Source organism: Hemibagrus wyckioides, linkage group LG23 (genome assembly GCF_019097595.1).
Source record: "Hemibagrus wyckioides isolate EC202008001 linkage group LG23, SWU_Hwy_1.0, whole genome shotgun sequence".
In the NCBI taxonomy this organism is placed as follows: Eukaryota; Metazoa; Chordata; class Actinopteri; order Siluriformes; family Bagridae; genus Hemibagrus; species Hemibagrus wyckioides.
The window spans coordinates 2,213,933-2,229,963 of NC_080732.1; the positions used below are offsets into that span (position 1 = coordinate 2,213,933).

A 16,031-nucleotide genomic window follows, 5' to 3' on the forward strand; every position below is an offset into this window, starting at 1 on the left:
GTCTTATTTGTAGTTAAAACACAAACAATGTCATTATCTAAAATTCTTTGATGTATCCAGAACATACGTACTTTTGCACGTGACCCCCGATGACTCGATTTGAAATACTGAATTTTTCCATTCGGTTCACTTAAACTGAGCAGTGACTCCTTCCAAACTCCAGAGCCTCAGCCTCGGAGTGTGATTTTAACACTTTAACAAAGACCATGAATACACTGGGCTCACAAGAAAACCAATCGAGCTGTCATTGAGGTTCTCACCAGTCATAGCATTACATAATGGAATAACAAACTCCACGGCAGCTACGGCCCAAAGGTAAACACGAGCCGGGCTGCAGAAAATGTCTCGGCTAGGACAGATCAGAGCGGGTTGTCTTCACACGGTACACAACCCTTCAGGAGGTTGAGCTGGACGTCTGTGGCGCGTCAGTGATGCATCACAGAAACAGAAGCTCGACACACTGCGTCCATTCAGCCTCCGAGTCTGCTCTCTGTCTCTGCAGACACTCCCGACATCCTGTAGTTTCTTACAGACAACAGCTCTGGCACCGGTTTCGCCTAATGATTTTTTTGGTGTTGTTCTTAACATCGTGGGCTTACATTTTAACATTTAGCAAAAACTATTTGTGGAAGCGTATAGATGGAAAAATAATGTAATGCTATTCAAACAGCTCCCTATGTTTTCCTTAGACCCTTCTGTTATCCTGATGGACGCTTTATACTTTCGTATATGGTTACACTGAATAACGAGGATTAAATGATTTGATTTAAAGTATATAAGTATTTTCAAGTAAATTGTAAATAATTATTTATATTCCTAAGTAATAGCTAATTTCCGATTTTTTTTTTTGTCAAGGCATGATGTCACACTCCTAGCTATTACATTATGCCGAATACATTTTTTCTTTTAAGTGAGCCAGGAATCACATCATAGATCAGAAAATAACCTCATTATGACCTGATCAAAGGGGTAAGAGAGAGTACAGACAGCTTCGTAGCTTACAAATTGCTCTGAAACTTTACACCACTGCACACTGTGATTAGGCAATGTGCATTTTTTTTGGTTTAAAAAGAAAAGAATCTATGACAAAACTTTGAAAATTATACTTTTAAAAAATTAATCCAAATCAGTCACTGAAAAAAATAATACTAATTTTACATTAGAATCACAAATGAGGCTTGTGATCATCACCACATGAGTATTTATATGCTTCATTTAAAGAAGGGGGGGGAATAAGGAGAATTCAAATGAGGAGGAACTCGGAGCGAAGTGTATTACATTTTATGTTTAACAAATGGACATCCGCCGAGTGGCCCTTATTCGCCACGTTTATAGCGTGCTTTGTATTAACGAAGGCCTCCTTAAATTACGCTGGAATTCTACTTCATTTGTGGAATTCAAAGAAAACGTAATAATAATAAATAGGCGGGGGGAAATGCCTATTTAAAAAAGCATCTCAGAAAGGACATCAGGGTGATAAGTATAACTAATTAAGAATGGCTATATATCACCGGGTTCCTGTTAGACGGGCGCCTTTAGGACAAATGACCCTGTGTAGGTCCTCAGATATTTGGTAGCACCGATGTTTACTTTAGAGCTCAGAATATTCACAGCCGGCGTTGGATGTAAAGGGGCTGAAACATGCTGGCTGCCCTGGAGGACCGCCTGAACTGAGAGGGGGAGAGAACTATGGCCAGTCGAGGAGCTCCATTTCCTTTCAGCCAAGCGTTCTGCATGCATAAATGGTGGTGAGTCACTCAGGCTCAGGAAGCTCATTCCCCAATGTTATATAACAACACACGGGTCACTGCATCCACTCCCCCCACCTTACCATTAGGAATGATACGCATTATTACAGAATGCAATCCGAGCCTACTACAACACAGTGTGTGTGTGTGTGTGAGGGAGAGAGAGAGAGAGAGAGAGAGAGAGAGAGAGAGAGAGAGAGAGAGAGAGAGAGAAATTAAAAAGGGTGAAAATAAGGAAAGAGATGAAACAAGGATTGATAAAGAACTGACAAGACTGAGAAAAAGAAAGAGGAAGTCAAAAAAAGGAGGAAAGATGGGGAGAAGGTGAATGAGAGAGGAAGAAATAAGAAAAACTGGGCAAGTAAAGAGTGTAAAGAAAAAGAGAGAGAGGAGAGAGACATGAGAAATAAATGAAGAGTAAAGAGAAAAACAGAAGAAGTAAGAGCTGAAAAGTGAGCGGGGACAGAGGACAGGAAAAAAGTGCAATGAGAGGGAAGGAACAAGAATGAGAGATGAAAGTGAATGAAGAACAAGGGAGAGAAAAAGAAGGAAGGGAGAACGGGAAGGAGATGAAGAAATGAATAGTGAAAATGGGGGGGGGGTGGAATAATTAATTAAGACCAACAGTAGAAATAAAAGAGCTCAAAGGAGAGAGAGCTGAGAAGAAGAGAAATGATAGAAAGACAAAGAGGTAAAATATGAAAGAATGATTAGACAGGAAAGAGTATGTAGGAAAAAAGGGAAAAATGTGACAGAGAAAAGAGTGGGGGATGAGATAAAGAAGGAGAGAGAGAGAGAGAGAGAGAGAGAGAGAGAGAGAGATAAAGATAGGGAGGGGAGAAGGAAATGAAATGAAATAAAAATTGATAAAGACCTGACACAGAGAAGTAGGAAAAAGAGGAAGTGCTCAAAATAAAGATGGAGGGAAAGTAAACAATTAGAGAGAATAATAAATTGTAGGAAGAATAAATCTCTAAAACAAAAAAAAGAAAGAAAGAAAGGAGAGAGAGAAGAAATAGAAACAGTAGGAGACACGAGTGAGGGAGAGGGGGTTGGTTGAAGGACAGAAGGACAGTAAAAGAAATAAGGATCTTCAGGAACAGACGAAAGGAGAAATAAAAGTAGACGAAAACAAAAAGAGAGACGGTGGAGAATATAGGGTGAGTAAATATGAAAAAAGAGAAAGAACAAAAGACAGAAAATGAGAATGAAGTGTATGAAGAAAGTGAAAAGAGTGGATGATGGATGAGTGGGCGAAATGTCAGGGAGAACATGACAGAGGAGGAGATGGGAAAGAAAGAGAAATAAACAGGAAGAAAATGGAAAGAAATTCATAAGGAAGGAGAACGCATAAGAAAGTGGAATTTAACTAGAAAGAAGAATGAATGAATGAATGAATGAATGAGAGAAAAGGGAATAAAGAAGTAGAGAGGGTCTTGGAAGTTGGTCTGGATCTCCACTTCACTTTCAGCTGTTTAAGTCAATGTAGTAATCAATGTTTTGTCCTTTATAAAACACACATTTCTGTTATAACGCACGTCTCACTTGTTTTTCCCACTCTTATGACAGTTGTATTCAAATCCTTCTCCACTGCTATATATCATTAGCTTCAGGTATACAGGCTGCGAAACCGAGGTCTCGGGCTGAAATGAAAACTCAGTCGTTCTAAAAATAAACACTGCCTGATTTCACATGAAAACATGTAAAACAGCCATCATATTTTTGGGGGGAATAATCTGCCTCTTATATTGCAGCCAAATACTTTGTAATGGTCAACAGTGGAAGTGCATGTGCGAAAATAATGAGGATTTAAATGTAGAGGAAATGGTTTGTTTTCATACCTCTAATATTGACTGAAGCAATACTCTAATGCACTGCATCAATTCATTTCTGTCCAATTCTACAATCCATCCACTTTTTTCTTGTGAACATTTATGTTACATGTTACCTTAATATATTTAGTCATAACATCTGAAAAAAAAATCAACACTAAGGTTTCTGATGATATGTTGGTGTTCTGGAAGAGACATGCTACATGTGAATCAGTAATTATCAGGTCCAGATTTTTTATCTGTATCATATCAAGTTTTATTAGTAACCCAAACACACAGCCAGGTAAGTTTAGCATTGTTTTGTATGAACATCATAATGATGTGATAAACTGGTTTTAATCTAAAGCTCAAAAACTTAAAACCTTTAATCTAACTGACATTATTATACAGATGTAAAATGGTGTTCTTTTCATGTATGGGAAAAAATAATCACATACACCAATCAGGCATAAAATTATGACTACCTGCCTAATATTGTGTTGGTCCCTTTTTGCTGCCAAAACAGCCCTGACCCGTCCTGCACTGTGTATTCTGACACCTTTCTATCAGAAGCAGCATTAACTTCTTCAGCAATTTGAGCAACAGTAGCTCGTCTGTTGGATCGGATCACCAGCCTTCACTCCCCACGTGCATCGATGAGCCTTGGCCGCCCATGACCCTGTCGCCGGGTCACCACTGTTCCTTCCTTGGACCACTTTTGATAGATACTGACCACTGCAGACCGGGAACACCCCACAAGAGCTGCAGTTTTGGAGATGCTCTGATCCAGTGGTCTAGCCATCACAAATGGCCCTTGTCAAACTCACTCAATTCCTTACGCTTGTCCATTTTTCCTGCTTCTAACACATCAACTTTGAGGACAAAATGTTCACTTGCTGCCTAATATATCCCACCCACTACCAGGTGCCATGATGAGGAGATCATCAGTCTTATTCACTTCACCGGTCAATGCTCACAATCTTATGGCTGATCAGTGTATATTACACTCGATCACATGTTGTTTACATATGGCCAATGTGTAATCATCACGATTTGCCCTGAAATTGCTCACATATTTATGCAACATGATATTAAACATGATATTATGCAAACAATGTGTGATCACGTGAAAAATGGTGTGGAAATACACATTATGGATCACATAAAAAATGAACCATTAATTAATTAATCACGTGAAAAAAATTATCACATTATCAAATTATGCGTGACTATTTTAATATATGCTCTGTGAGCGAGATGCGCTCATGCACGCGCTGCCGAGGCCTCGCTAGGCGCTGCGTATCCATGGCAACAGCTGCTCACACTTCCGTAAACAATGTGATTCGGTCCGGGTGAAAATAAGCTAATTGCTAAAAGAATTTAGCCGTTATTAAGGGAAGTATTATACAAACTTAATCAAAGATCCTGGTAAGCCACTTTTCTGACACCGTGTAGATAGATAACTTTGTAGTTTCATCGCTTTTTATTTTTATGTCGTAATTACTTTATTTTTATTTATTTTTTTGCGTAAAGCATGTGTTAATCTTAACTAAGTTATAGCTGAATTCTCAGTTTCTGCCCTCAAGCGTTTCATGAGTGATTCCAAAAAAGAACTATTTTTATTGATTTCACAGGGAGTCTCTTTCTAACCTCATACTCTAAGATCAAGTGTAGCAGAGACACGCTGTCACACTGTGATGGATAAATTATCCACCTCTTTCTTTGGGCTTGACAAATCACATTCTAGAGACAGAGCAGATCTTAGCCCTTTGCTGAAGAGTCACTCTTGAATTCGTGCAAAAAAAAATAAAAAATACAGCTTTTCTAACACACTGTGAAAAAGACACAGCAGGCAGATGTCCCAGGGTCATGGAGATAAATAATGCAAACCTCAAGGGAATTGAGCTAGTTTTTTTTTTTTTTTTAAATATAGAGTACAGAGCTGCTTTCTGTATAATGTTAGGTCAGGTCACATTTAGAGCAAATTCACCTTTGGCCTTTTAGCTGCTTTTTAGCCTGACAATGATCCCAGGGTCAACATACTATGAAGTTAATTATATAAGTTTGATGACCACATAAATCAATGCTTGTATTCATTTTGTTAAACCCTAACCTGATGTTTATTCTGACCACAAGTAAAATATATTTTTAGGTTTTCAATCCTCATTTGAGTTCATCTCTTAACCCCCTTATTTTTCAGAAACACACTCAAACGCCCCGCTGCCATGGTTCGCCTGACTGTAGATCTGATTGGCAGATCGAAGAATCGTCTGAAATCCAAAAGAAATCTTTCTGTCCAACATTATCTCAAGAAATTAACACACCTCAACTTTTCCAACAGACACATTGATCATATCGTAAGTTACTGTGTGTGCTCTAAATAATTCAGTTTCCACACATGAGATTTTTTTCCACCTGATTTTCATTACTTTCTCATACCTTCTCTCAGGATGACCTTTCCATGTGCAGAAACCTGACGGTTCTATACTTGTATGACAATCAAATTACACGCATCTGCAACCTGAATTTCGCTTCCAATCTCACACACCTGTACCTGCAGAACAACAAGATCACCCACATAGAGAACTTGTCATGTTTGCAGAAGCTCTCCAAACTGTAAGTGTATTGCTTAATATATTTTGTGTTATATAGCTGAAATGCTGATAAAACATACACCGTGCATTTATACTTACATACACTGAAGGTCTGTGCAGCGTTATTTCCTGTTAACCAATGATGAGCCGTTTATTTTTGCCAGGTTCCTGGGGGGCAACAGCATTACGCTGGTCGAGGGGTTGGAGCAATTGAGAGAGCTGAAGGAGCTGCACATCGAAGGCCAGAGACTCCCACCAGGAGAGAAGCTAGTCTTTGACCCTCGTACAGTCCATAGCTTGTCGGTGAGAAGCCCAAGGCTGAACACTGCCCACACACTGGAGAGCTGGGCTCTCCTTCCATGTTAAGGATCCTAGGAACATGAGAACCTTTCTTTGTGTATCTATATATATATAAAAAGCTAAACCAAAGCCAACACATGGGCCAGATTCGTATAAAAGTGTTTTTTGTGTAATGACAGTAAAAGAGCTCTTTGTTGCCACTCATTTTAACAGAAACTGTTTACAGCCTTGGTCTTCAGTAAACAAACTGCAAATATACCAATTTTGTTTATTTTGATAATGAACTGAATTACTGCTAGAAAAGATGCAGCAGATTTTCCTCCAAAAAGCTTCCCATGCAGTAGAACTTTATTATCTAAGAAGCTATTTTCTAGTTTCTATGACGTGTGAAGATTCTAACCGCATGTTCTTTGCAGGAGTCATTATGTGTTTTAAATATTAACAACAACAACATTGACGAGATTCTGGATCTGGTCGTTCTTAACAAACTGACACATTTATACGCTGCAGACAACCAGCTATGGGACATACAGGTAACTTATTTCATGTTTATCTCTAACAGACAGACCAGAATGCAGTCATTTAGTAAAACAAAATCTTGCATTATGCCAAAGATAACATTTAGTACAATCTTATATTGTTAATTTAATAGTTCTTTTCACTATCATGCATGAATACTAAATGGTGTCCTAAAAACTAATCCTGCAAATCCTCTCAGCAGTTCCCAGTCTTACGCAGACTTACACAGGGTTCAAATTATTCAACAAATCAGTGAGCTAGGTCTCCAGGGACCACCTTTGCTGACAACTTAAACAAGCGCAAGTTTTCCTCCTTCCTCGCGAGACTTATTTTATTCCACATCGCACATTTGTCACTCTAACTGCAGATTTGTGTGAGAGATTAACTTTACAAATTTAGTTTCCTCTTGTAAGAGGCCCTAGTACAGATGAAACTTAATGAAATTTTTTTTAGAGAAACCATTTTTAGAGACCATTTGGTATATATGGACTGATAGACTTGCTGTAGAAATGTGGAATGAATGCAAAAACCTTGTAGTATAGCGGTGCAGTAACTTCAGGCCAGGCCTTGGAGGCAGCACTCGAGATAATTGTGATACATGTGTCAAAAGGAGCTTTCATGTTTAGCAGATATCTCCTTTAATTTATACAACCCCATGGCCAGTATTGATTTAGAATAGACAGGGCCCAAAGGATCGATTCCTGCTTTGCACAGTTCAGTGGGAATTCAGAGGAAACATTATGGATTTTTAAAAGAGATTATGACAAGCAGTCAGCCGAGTGACAAATGGGAATCTGCAGAGGCTGTTAGTGGCGCGTGGCCAGACGGGTGTGGATGGGGAATCGAAGTGCTGGTCAAATACAGGTTCATAACTGGCCATCATTAGTACAGTGTGGCTGTGGAGAAGACCCGAGTCAGGGGTGCATTCAGCACTCATACGGCATGGGAGAGCAATTTGGTGCTGGGCAGTTCCCAGCCAAGCCCTCTGAGTGACGGCCCTGACACGATCATTTATCAAAGCCTAAGAGCGCGCCGCTCGCTGGGGTCCCACTAGACTTGATTGCATGCGGACTGAAAAGTGGAAGCACTTTGCTTGAGACAGGAAGGCAACGAACAATCAGAGTGTGTCCAGAGAGTATTCATATTTCCACGTTGGATTAATGTGTCTTTAGATAAACATACTCCGTGGGCAACATGCTTGAGGGCTACTGCCCCAGGGAACTTGTTAGTCCGAGTGACAGTATTTATTAAAGCAAGCTGGTGTCTTGTTTACACCTTTATTTTCATAAGTAATTAAAGCTAAAGGCTTTTTGAAAATGCTGATTTTTGGAACCAGTGGAACAGATTTATTACTTTCTCCAGCTGAGCTGAACATTTTGCTAAATTAGTGGCGATAACAAAGCGCAAACTTATTCTTCTCCTTTCAGGAATTGGAGACAGTGTTTAGCCAGTGGCCTCAACTGCATCGAATGGATTTACGTGGAAATCCTGTCTGTCATAAACCCAAATACAGAGACAGACTAATAACCATTTGCAGAAGGCTGGGTAAGAGTATAGAACCTCGAAATCACTATTAGTTTAATGCACTAATGGAGTATGTTGTCTGTTTTTATTTATTTATTTTTTTTATTGTCCAAACCTTTAACAGTATTGTATTGTCCTGAAAGCATTTCAGAGTTTCTGATTCTTATGTCATCTATAAGAATATATATTATATTTTCTCATGAATTCTCATGAACCATATTTATTTTTAATATATAGAGGAACTTGATGGGAAGGAGATCACTGAGTTGTCCAGGCAGTTCTTGATCAACTGGAAAGCCTCAAAAGACGCCAAGAAGAAAATAACAGATGGTAGAAACATGACAGGACAAATCTCATATCCCTTTTCTGGTATGGACATTAGTACTTTTTAATCCTTTATGACTGATTTCTGTGGTTTCATAATAACAAAAAAAAAAAGAATGCAGACATATAGTAGCTGCCAGAATACATTAAATTACAGTGGTTATTATTTGTGAAATATTTGGGTGCAAAATTGTATATGTGCCTTCTATTATCATAACATTGTTTCTGATTAGTATTAAACATATGCGGTACGATCGGTGTTCTTACATGTCATCAGCATGTAACTAAACACACTCAAGTCCCTCTGTGTCGTGTGTATTGGATTCACGACAAGATGTGTGACTCACTCTGTTTCCATTCCAGCTGACTTTCGCTTGGGCCCCGAACATCCCTTTCCCTATAACTCTGCTGGCTTTCTGGGGAAGAGGAAGCCACTCTGGTTTGGGAGACCCACCATGAAAATGAGGTCAGGCGCAGTGCAGACGGACTGCGGAGGCGTAAGGTATGAACAGCATCAGCAATCCCTAGCATAATTCCTAGCAAAACGGCATTTCTGACATATATATATATATATATATATATATATATATATATATATATATATATATATGATATATCATATACAATCTGTTTATATTCTCGGCAAAATTTCGAGGTGTATGTGTATAAACAATATCAACGTAAACATGCACCATTTAGCAGCCTGCTTCCTTCCTCTCTCTTGGTTGATAAATGACCTGCTATTTGTCAAGTTACATTTCATATTTTTAACACCCCATGCAAATAAACAACTTTCTCTTCTACAGCTAGCCTTAGGATATCGATTGCTTCACTTTGTTGCTGTATGTACGCTCCCCTGAGAGAATATTCACTTACGCACTACTCCCAGAGGTGTACCAGAGTGTTGATTTGGCCTGGCTTGCCCAAAAATTCAGGTTTAGGATACCACGTGATATTTGTGCTTGCTGTCCTCCACTGATTTAGCGACTGCAATTCTGTTATGGGTGAAGGATATGAGTATCACACCTTTGCTTCCACTGCATGTTCAATAGTTTGATCGAGAAGATGCTCTGACAAACTTCACAGAAATCAGATAAGTCATGTGATCGACTTCACCATGCGTGACTAGCAGGTGTGATAGATATATTTAAATGAAATCTGTCACTCAAGCGTCAAAATAATAGAAATAATAATAAATAAACTTAATAATAAATCCTTCTACAAATCTTTCTGAGGATGCTTCATTTTTCTTTAATGCATTTAGACCTAGGCAGTATTCTGTAGTCAGTGAAGCAGTGGATTGCTTTTCTGGAGAGCAGCTAATGCTGAATAATCCTAATATCCAAGCTGTTTATGTCCATAATTTAGTGTTCACCAGGTTATTCTTCTTTCTGCGGTGATAGAACATTTTTTGCACCTTTAGTCTTTATCTTGTTTATCTGTTAAAATGATTTTATACAGAATGACCAGTGATGACCATTTAAAGATTTATTCTAAAAGCTCGTACACCACATACACCATCCCAAGTAAAAGAAACATAAGGTATCCCATGCTAGTGCCACTCCAGTGACAAGGAAAAGTATTTGAGACTGCATAATATTATAGATAATATGGATATAATTATGGATAATAACTGTAACTGCCTTTAATGTGTTGAATTAATAAAAATAGATACAGATATTCCTGAATGTTATGTTAAATTTAAACTTAATATTATGTGTAAAATTACTCAATTTTTTATTGTCTATTATTTATTGCTCTGTGTTCATAATACATAAAGTGATATTTTTAACATGTATAATATATATAAATGACTTGTCATTTTTGTTGTTGACATTAAGTATGGAGAATCATGAAGACCCCCTGAGTGCAGGACTAATTACAGATATTCAAGAGACGAAAGTTCAGAGTCACATGGCTCTGTGAGCATCCTCCAGAAGACACTTTGCGGACCTCTGAGACGTTTCCCATGGCCTGCACCCAGCACACAGACAGTTCATCACGAGTGCATGTGGAATGGATCTGAGCGCTCACGAAAAGCTCGAGTCCACAGTAATTGTCTGTCATAATGTCACAATGCCACTTTCAGAGCTGTAACACGCTGACAGCAAGCACTCTCAGAGTCATATTTCTTTCTGTGCGCTCACACACTGCCTCTGTCTTCAATCAGTTTATTGACAGCAGTTTGATCAGATGATGCTTGTAAGAATTTCTGTTTTTAGCACATTCGCTTGACCTTTGTCGTGTGTTTTTATATTTCATTTTGATGAGTTTTTTATTTGTTTAACATCAGATTGACTTCCTGTTATTTACAGTATGAGACAGTGTGTGCATTAAAATATATTCTTTATTCTTTTCTATGTGTTTTGTTTAAGTGGAACTTGAAATGCTGTACACTTCTGCATTCCTGTCATTAATATTAAAAAAATAATTCTTATTTTATTTGTTTTACATTATTTTTGCCATGCACAAGCTTAACTGATAACTAGATACCAGATTCCTATTTTGTGTTTTATTTTTTAGAAAAGGGTCAAATATATCAAATGTGTGAACGAAACAACATTTAAAAATACTTCTTATTTTCCTTTTTACGTGGAGCCATTTTATTATCAGTAATGATTATTGATTCACTGAAAAATACACTGCGATCAGATGCCTCTCTTGTGGTAACTGCACCCTGCAATAAACCCCATGCTGTAATTGGCCTGTCTATTGAAGAAATATTTTTTTCTGACCACTCCGCGGTTTTACTGTGTAAGACGGAGAGTAATTAGGCAGAGGAGCTTTACCTAACCTCATTTGCAGTGCTTCATAATTAGTGGCCTGGAGCTAAACTGTTACTTCATCCTTACAAAAACATTGTGTATTAAGAGCAGTCTGAGATATACAAGTTATGAATAATTCCATTCATTAATTCCCCGACATCTCCGTGTGTGGACTCTGGAAATCAGGGTGATTAATTTGAGAGTCTCACAAGAATTTCCTCATATACTTGCCTGTTGATTGCGGTGTTTAGAGCTTATTTATTGGCTGTGAATCAAAGTGCTGACTGCTGGTTAAAAGAGCAGGCGAAAATCCGACACTGTCCAACTGTGTGAGCTATAGTGACAACCAGCAGAACCCAGGTAACATCATGATATTTTACCACTTCCCATAATCATCCAAACAACCTAAATATTTACATAAAAAGGGAAATGTCTTAGATGGAGATATAATAATAGTTTCAGAAATAAAGATGTCAATTTGTACCACCAGTGGTACACATGGACTTTAACGTGCATGTAGTGAAGCTTTTGCGTGCGTAAAGTACAGTTTTAAAGGTTTCCAGGTTAAATAAGATACCAATGGTGATAGAAAAGTACAGTTCTGTATCATTATTTTCAAAGAGTGTATAATGACATCATTTTGTTATTTTGGGGTTATTTGTAACGTTTCCCTTTCAAGTATAGTCTTTCAGTCGTGGCTTGCCCAGAAATAAATGTGTGTGTGTGGCCGAAAAATGTTGCCTTGCGATGGAGGCTGGTCTTCTCTTCCCTATACCGAAAGCACAGGAAAAAGGGGGAAAGAGAGAGTGAGAAGGGGAGCCTCATGCGCCGCCCGTGCGTTTAAAGCCTTGTGATTAATTGCACCGAAGTGAAGGACTTGTCAGCTCGTTGTTTTCCCAATAAATTAGAGGCTCCTGAGACCTGACGCGCTCAGGTGAGGGATTGGCACAGACACGGCGACATAAAAACGCACCTTCTTCACTAACCGCGCCCGGTTTTCAGACTACACATGGTTTTTTTGCAGCTGGAACGGAACTATACATCTCTGTTGGTGCAGCGTATAGAGAACTTTCTCCAACTGTCTTCATGTGTACTTTTTCAAGAACACATTTTTGCTGAAAATTTGCCTGAAGGTATGTGTGCGCGCGCTCTCATGTTTACCTGTTTTTTACATTCTTAATTTGAACCATTTTCATTAAACTTAAGTGTAATTTCTCGGGTGATGGCTAAACCATTTGATGAAGTTTGACACTGCATAACATGCATATGCATCAGAAATGTCGTTTATTATTTTATTATTTTACTTAATCATTTTACAATGCTCTTCTTGCATATTCTTATATTCTTGTGTGGAAAATGATGAAGTTATCTAGCAGACTGACACGTTAAATGATGTCACTGTTTTATTCTGCGCGACTTTATGCTTGTATAGATAGTCGTCAATTAAATTAAAATTAATTTATTTTTGTAATAAAACATGTCGTTAAACAAGTTTCTGCAGTGTTTGTATCAAGGATGTTGTGTGAGGTAAAAATTTTTACATTGTGTAACTTTAATTTGCGTCACCAGACCGTTGGATATTCGTTAAATAATTATATTATATTATAATAATATATCGGATATAATAATAATCGTTTTTCTGTATCGTTTTTGAAAGTTTTTCTGTAAAGAAATAAGATTTAGGCTGCTTCCGATCAGGTCAAATATAAACAAAAAAATCCTGCGTCGTAGAGCACAAGAATTTTCATGTATAGATCTATATCACAGATTTAGGCCTAGTACTTAACTTACTTAACTAATTTATTGTTGTTATTATTAGGGGGAAAAATATTATCTCGGTACTTTTTAGGTTCGGAATCAATATCTGGTGGATGGAACTGGATGCGTAACAATTATGGATGACAGTCCCACATCCAGCCCGAGCTCTAGCCCGAGTCCTGACGCGCTGAACGCAGACCGCAGACGAGGGCGCGTGCTTTCAGGCGGTGGTCTCGGGACCAGAGGGCGACCAGCAGCAGCCAACGCTGCGCGCGAACGCAGTCGCGTACAAACCCTCAGACACGCGTTTCTGGAGCTCCAGAGGACCCTGCCATCGGTACCACCCGACACCAAACTGTCCAAACTCGATGTGCTCATATTAGCCACTACATACATCGCTCATCTGACCAAAACCCTGCAGGAAGAGGGCATGGAAGAAGGAGACGGATCAAAACGGAGCGAACCGTTAAATTCACTCAAAGGTGGCGGATACCTGCATCCTGTGAAAGTGAGTAAAGTGGAATTGCATTTTGTTTATTCCTGTTTTATCCCTTTATACAGTCTAAACACGACTATTAAAAAAAAAACCCTCTGCTGTACCATGTCTTCCCAACTTTGGTTGCTTTTTATTGTTTTACTCATTTATCTTCTTCTTCTTCTTCTATAAATTTATAGATTTATTTAATTTAATCTGTGCTCAATTTCATAGCTGTTTTCTGATTTCTTAATTTTATTATACAGCAATTTGGCTGACCATCTGCTATTTATAAAAGCCAAATCGAAATGAACCACTTAAAATGTTCGTCTCCTTTATGCTTTGGATTGTTATGAATGATTCCTTTTTAATTTTTGTATATCTTTTTTTTTTTTATTATTTTTCAGAAATGGCCCATGCGTTCGAGGTTGTATATCGGTGCCAGTGGCCAATTCCTGAGTAACTCAGGCCAGAATGAAAATCAAGGAGCCTCATCATCCTCATCTCAGACATAATCCTTCTGCACACAAGACTTTCTTTTCAGTAAAATGAAGGTTTAGATGATACGCAGAGCCAAACACGTGGACCACCTCTACTGTAAGCCCTCATGATGTGGTTTTCAGCTCTGAACGCTTAAATCGTCTTCACTCTGCAAAGGAATTAAAACTATAATTTTTTTTTTTTCCAACCAATTTCATATTGAAATGAGTCCAAATAGGAACAAAAGACTGCATGGCGATTGTGTTGCTGCTTGTTATACGGCACACTTACATGTAACCTAATTATTTGTCGTTTGTACATAATTTGTATATAATCAACAGTGATTTTTATGTCGTACTAAAATAGATAAGGGGTCTCTGCTCAAAGTTGGGTGTCTTTCAGTTCCATACTTGGGGGTTTTGTGTAGCTATGTCGGGATAATGAGCTGTCATGCTTGACTTGTTGGCTATGCACTTTGAGTTAAAGTATTTGCACTAAACGCATGTGTGAATAACGTAACATTTGTCATGTGAAGAGGTCTGTCAGGATCACAACAATGGTTGGACTAAAGTCTAGCAAAATCCCTGCTCTTTCCTTTTGTCGGTGTATTTGTGGACTGTAAATAAAAAAGACCCATAATTTAAAACTACCTGCCACTTTCAGATTATGATATTAGCGACAACTATTCAATTATATTGTATTGTATGATTCATATGTTTTCAGTTTGAAACCAAGGCCTGGATGATGTCATGATTACACAAATTCTGTTTTGGAAATTCGTTAAAAACAGGAAACGCATTTACATAGTATATTATTGTGTTTTTTGTCTTAGTAATTTATATAGTTCATTAAATGAAATAAAATACAGCATGAATTCACTTGTCTGTTGACTGACTCACAATCATTTAATAGCGATATATTATTGAACTCTCTCTCTATATATTTTTTATTAAGTTCAGAAGTGTTGCACAATAAGTTACAGGTCGGTGAATCTCGATTTTGGTTTGAAAGCGACTAGCAAAAATCTACTTAAACCCATTTAAATAAGGAAAAATAAACAGACTTTCTTGTTTAAACACGTTTTGGGCATTGGTAATACTTTAGATGCTCATAAAGGTTAGGAATAAAAAAAAACACTTTTACTATGTGTTATGTCTCAGTGTTTGTAAGTCACCATAAGCTGGGTGCATTAAGTCGGCACTACATTAGTCATTTTTCCTGCCAGGTATTGACGCTAAATCATCTATAAACATTGAGCGTTATCAGTCATTTATATGGATTATACGTAGACGTGTGTCATGTGCTTAAAAACGTCAGGCGGATTTAGGCATACTGGAACACTTCACCCCAACATACCCGAGCCTTATTTATTGCTAATAATGAAGCAAAACACATAGGCCTGTTTCTGAAGTCCTTGAAGTGATCTTCTAAACTACACGTGAAGGAAAAATGTTTGTATCATATAAAGTAGAATAAATATGCATGTCTAGCCTTTTGTCCGTTTTGGGCAGTTTGGGACAGATATTTTAATTTATTTAGGCCGAACGTGCACGAGTTATTTTAAGTATTTTCCTTCGCATCTACATTTAAACAAGTTCTGAGCACGAGTAACTTGATATTGAAATTAAAACTATTATTTAAAAAAACAAAACTATTAAAACTATTATTCTAAGTCAGAATTGTTGTCGCCACACATTCTTTACTACGCTGCTCTCAGCAGGGTCTAGTGCGCA

At 37.9% G+C, this 16,031-nt stretch overlaps 2 protein-coding genes across 2 annotated transcripts; both read left to right on the forward strand.

Annotated features, from left to right (window-relative positions):
- Nucleotides 1-4,881: 4,881 nt before the first annotated feature.
- On the forward strand, nucleotides 4,882-11,334 carry ppp1r42 (protein phosphatase 1, regulatory subunit 42). Its single transcript, XM_058376768.1, has 9 exons — nucleotides 4,882-4,987; nucleotides 5,760-5,916; nucleotides 6,009-6,175; nucleotides 6,318-6,456; nucleotides 6,870-6,986; nucleotides 8,400-8,517; nucleotides 8,734-8,865; nucleotides 9,184-9,322; nucleotides 10,662-11,334. Exons 2-9 carry the CDS (start codon nucleotides 5,785-5,787, stop codon nucleotides 10,744-10,746), a joined length of 1,029 nt encoding a protein of 342 aa, XP_058232751.1. The 5' UTR covers nucleotides 4,882-4,987; nucleotides 5,760-5,784; the 3' UTR covers nucleotides 10,747-11,334.
- Nucleotides 11,335-12,159: 825 nt separating this feature from the next.
- LOC131344476 (transcription factor 24-like) lies at nucleotides 12,160-15,161 on the forward strand. Its single transcript, XM_058376807.1, has 3 exons — nucleotides 12,160-12,718; nucleotides 13,435-13,851; nucleotides 14,226-15,161. Exons 2-3 carry the CDS (start codon nucleotides 13,480-13,482, stop codon nucleotides 14,331-14,333), a joined length of 480 nt encoding a protein of 159 aa, XP_058232790.1. The 5' UTR covers nucleotides 12,160-12,718; nucleotides 13,435-13,479; the 3' UTR covers nucleotides 14,334-15,161.
- Nucleotides 15,162-16,031: the final 870 nt, after the last annotated feature.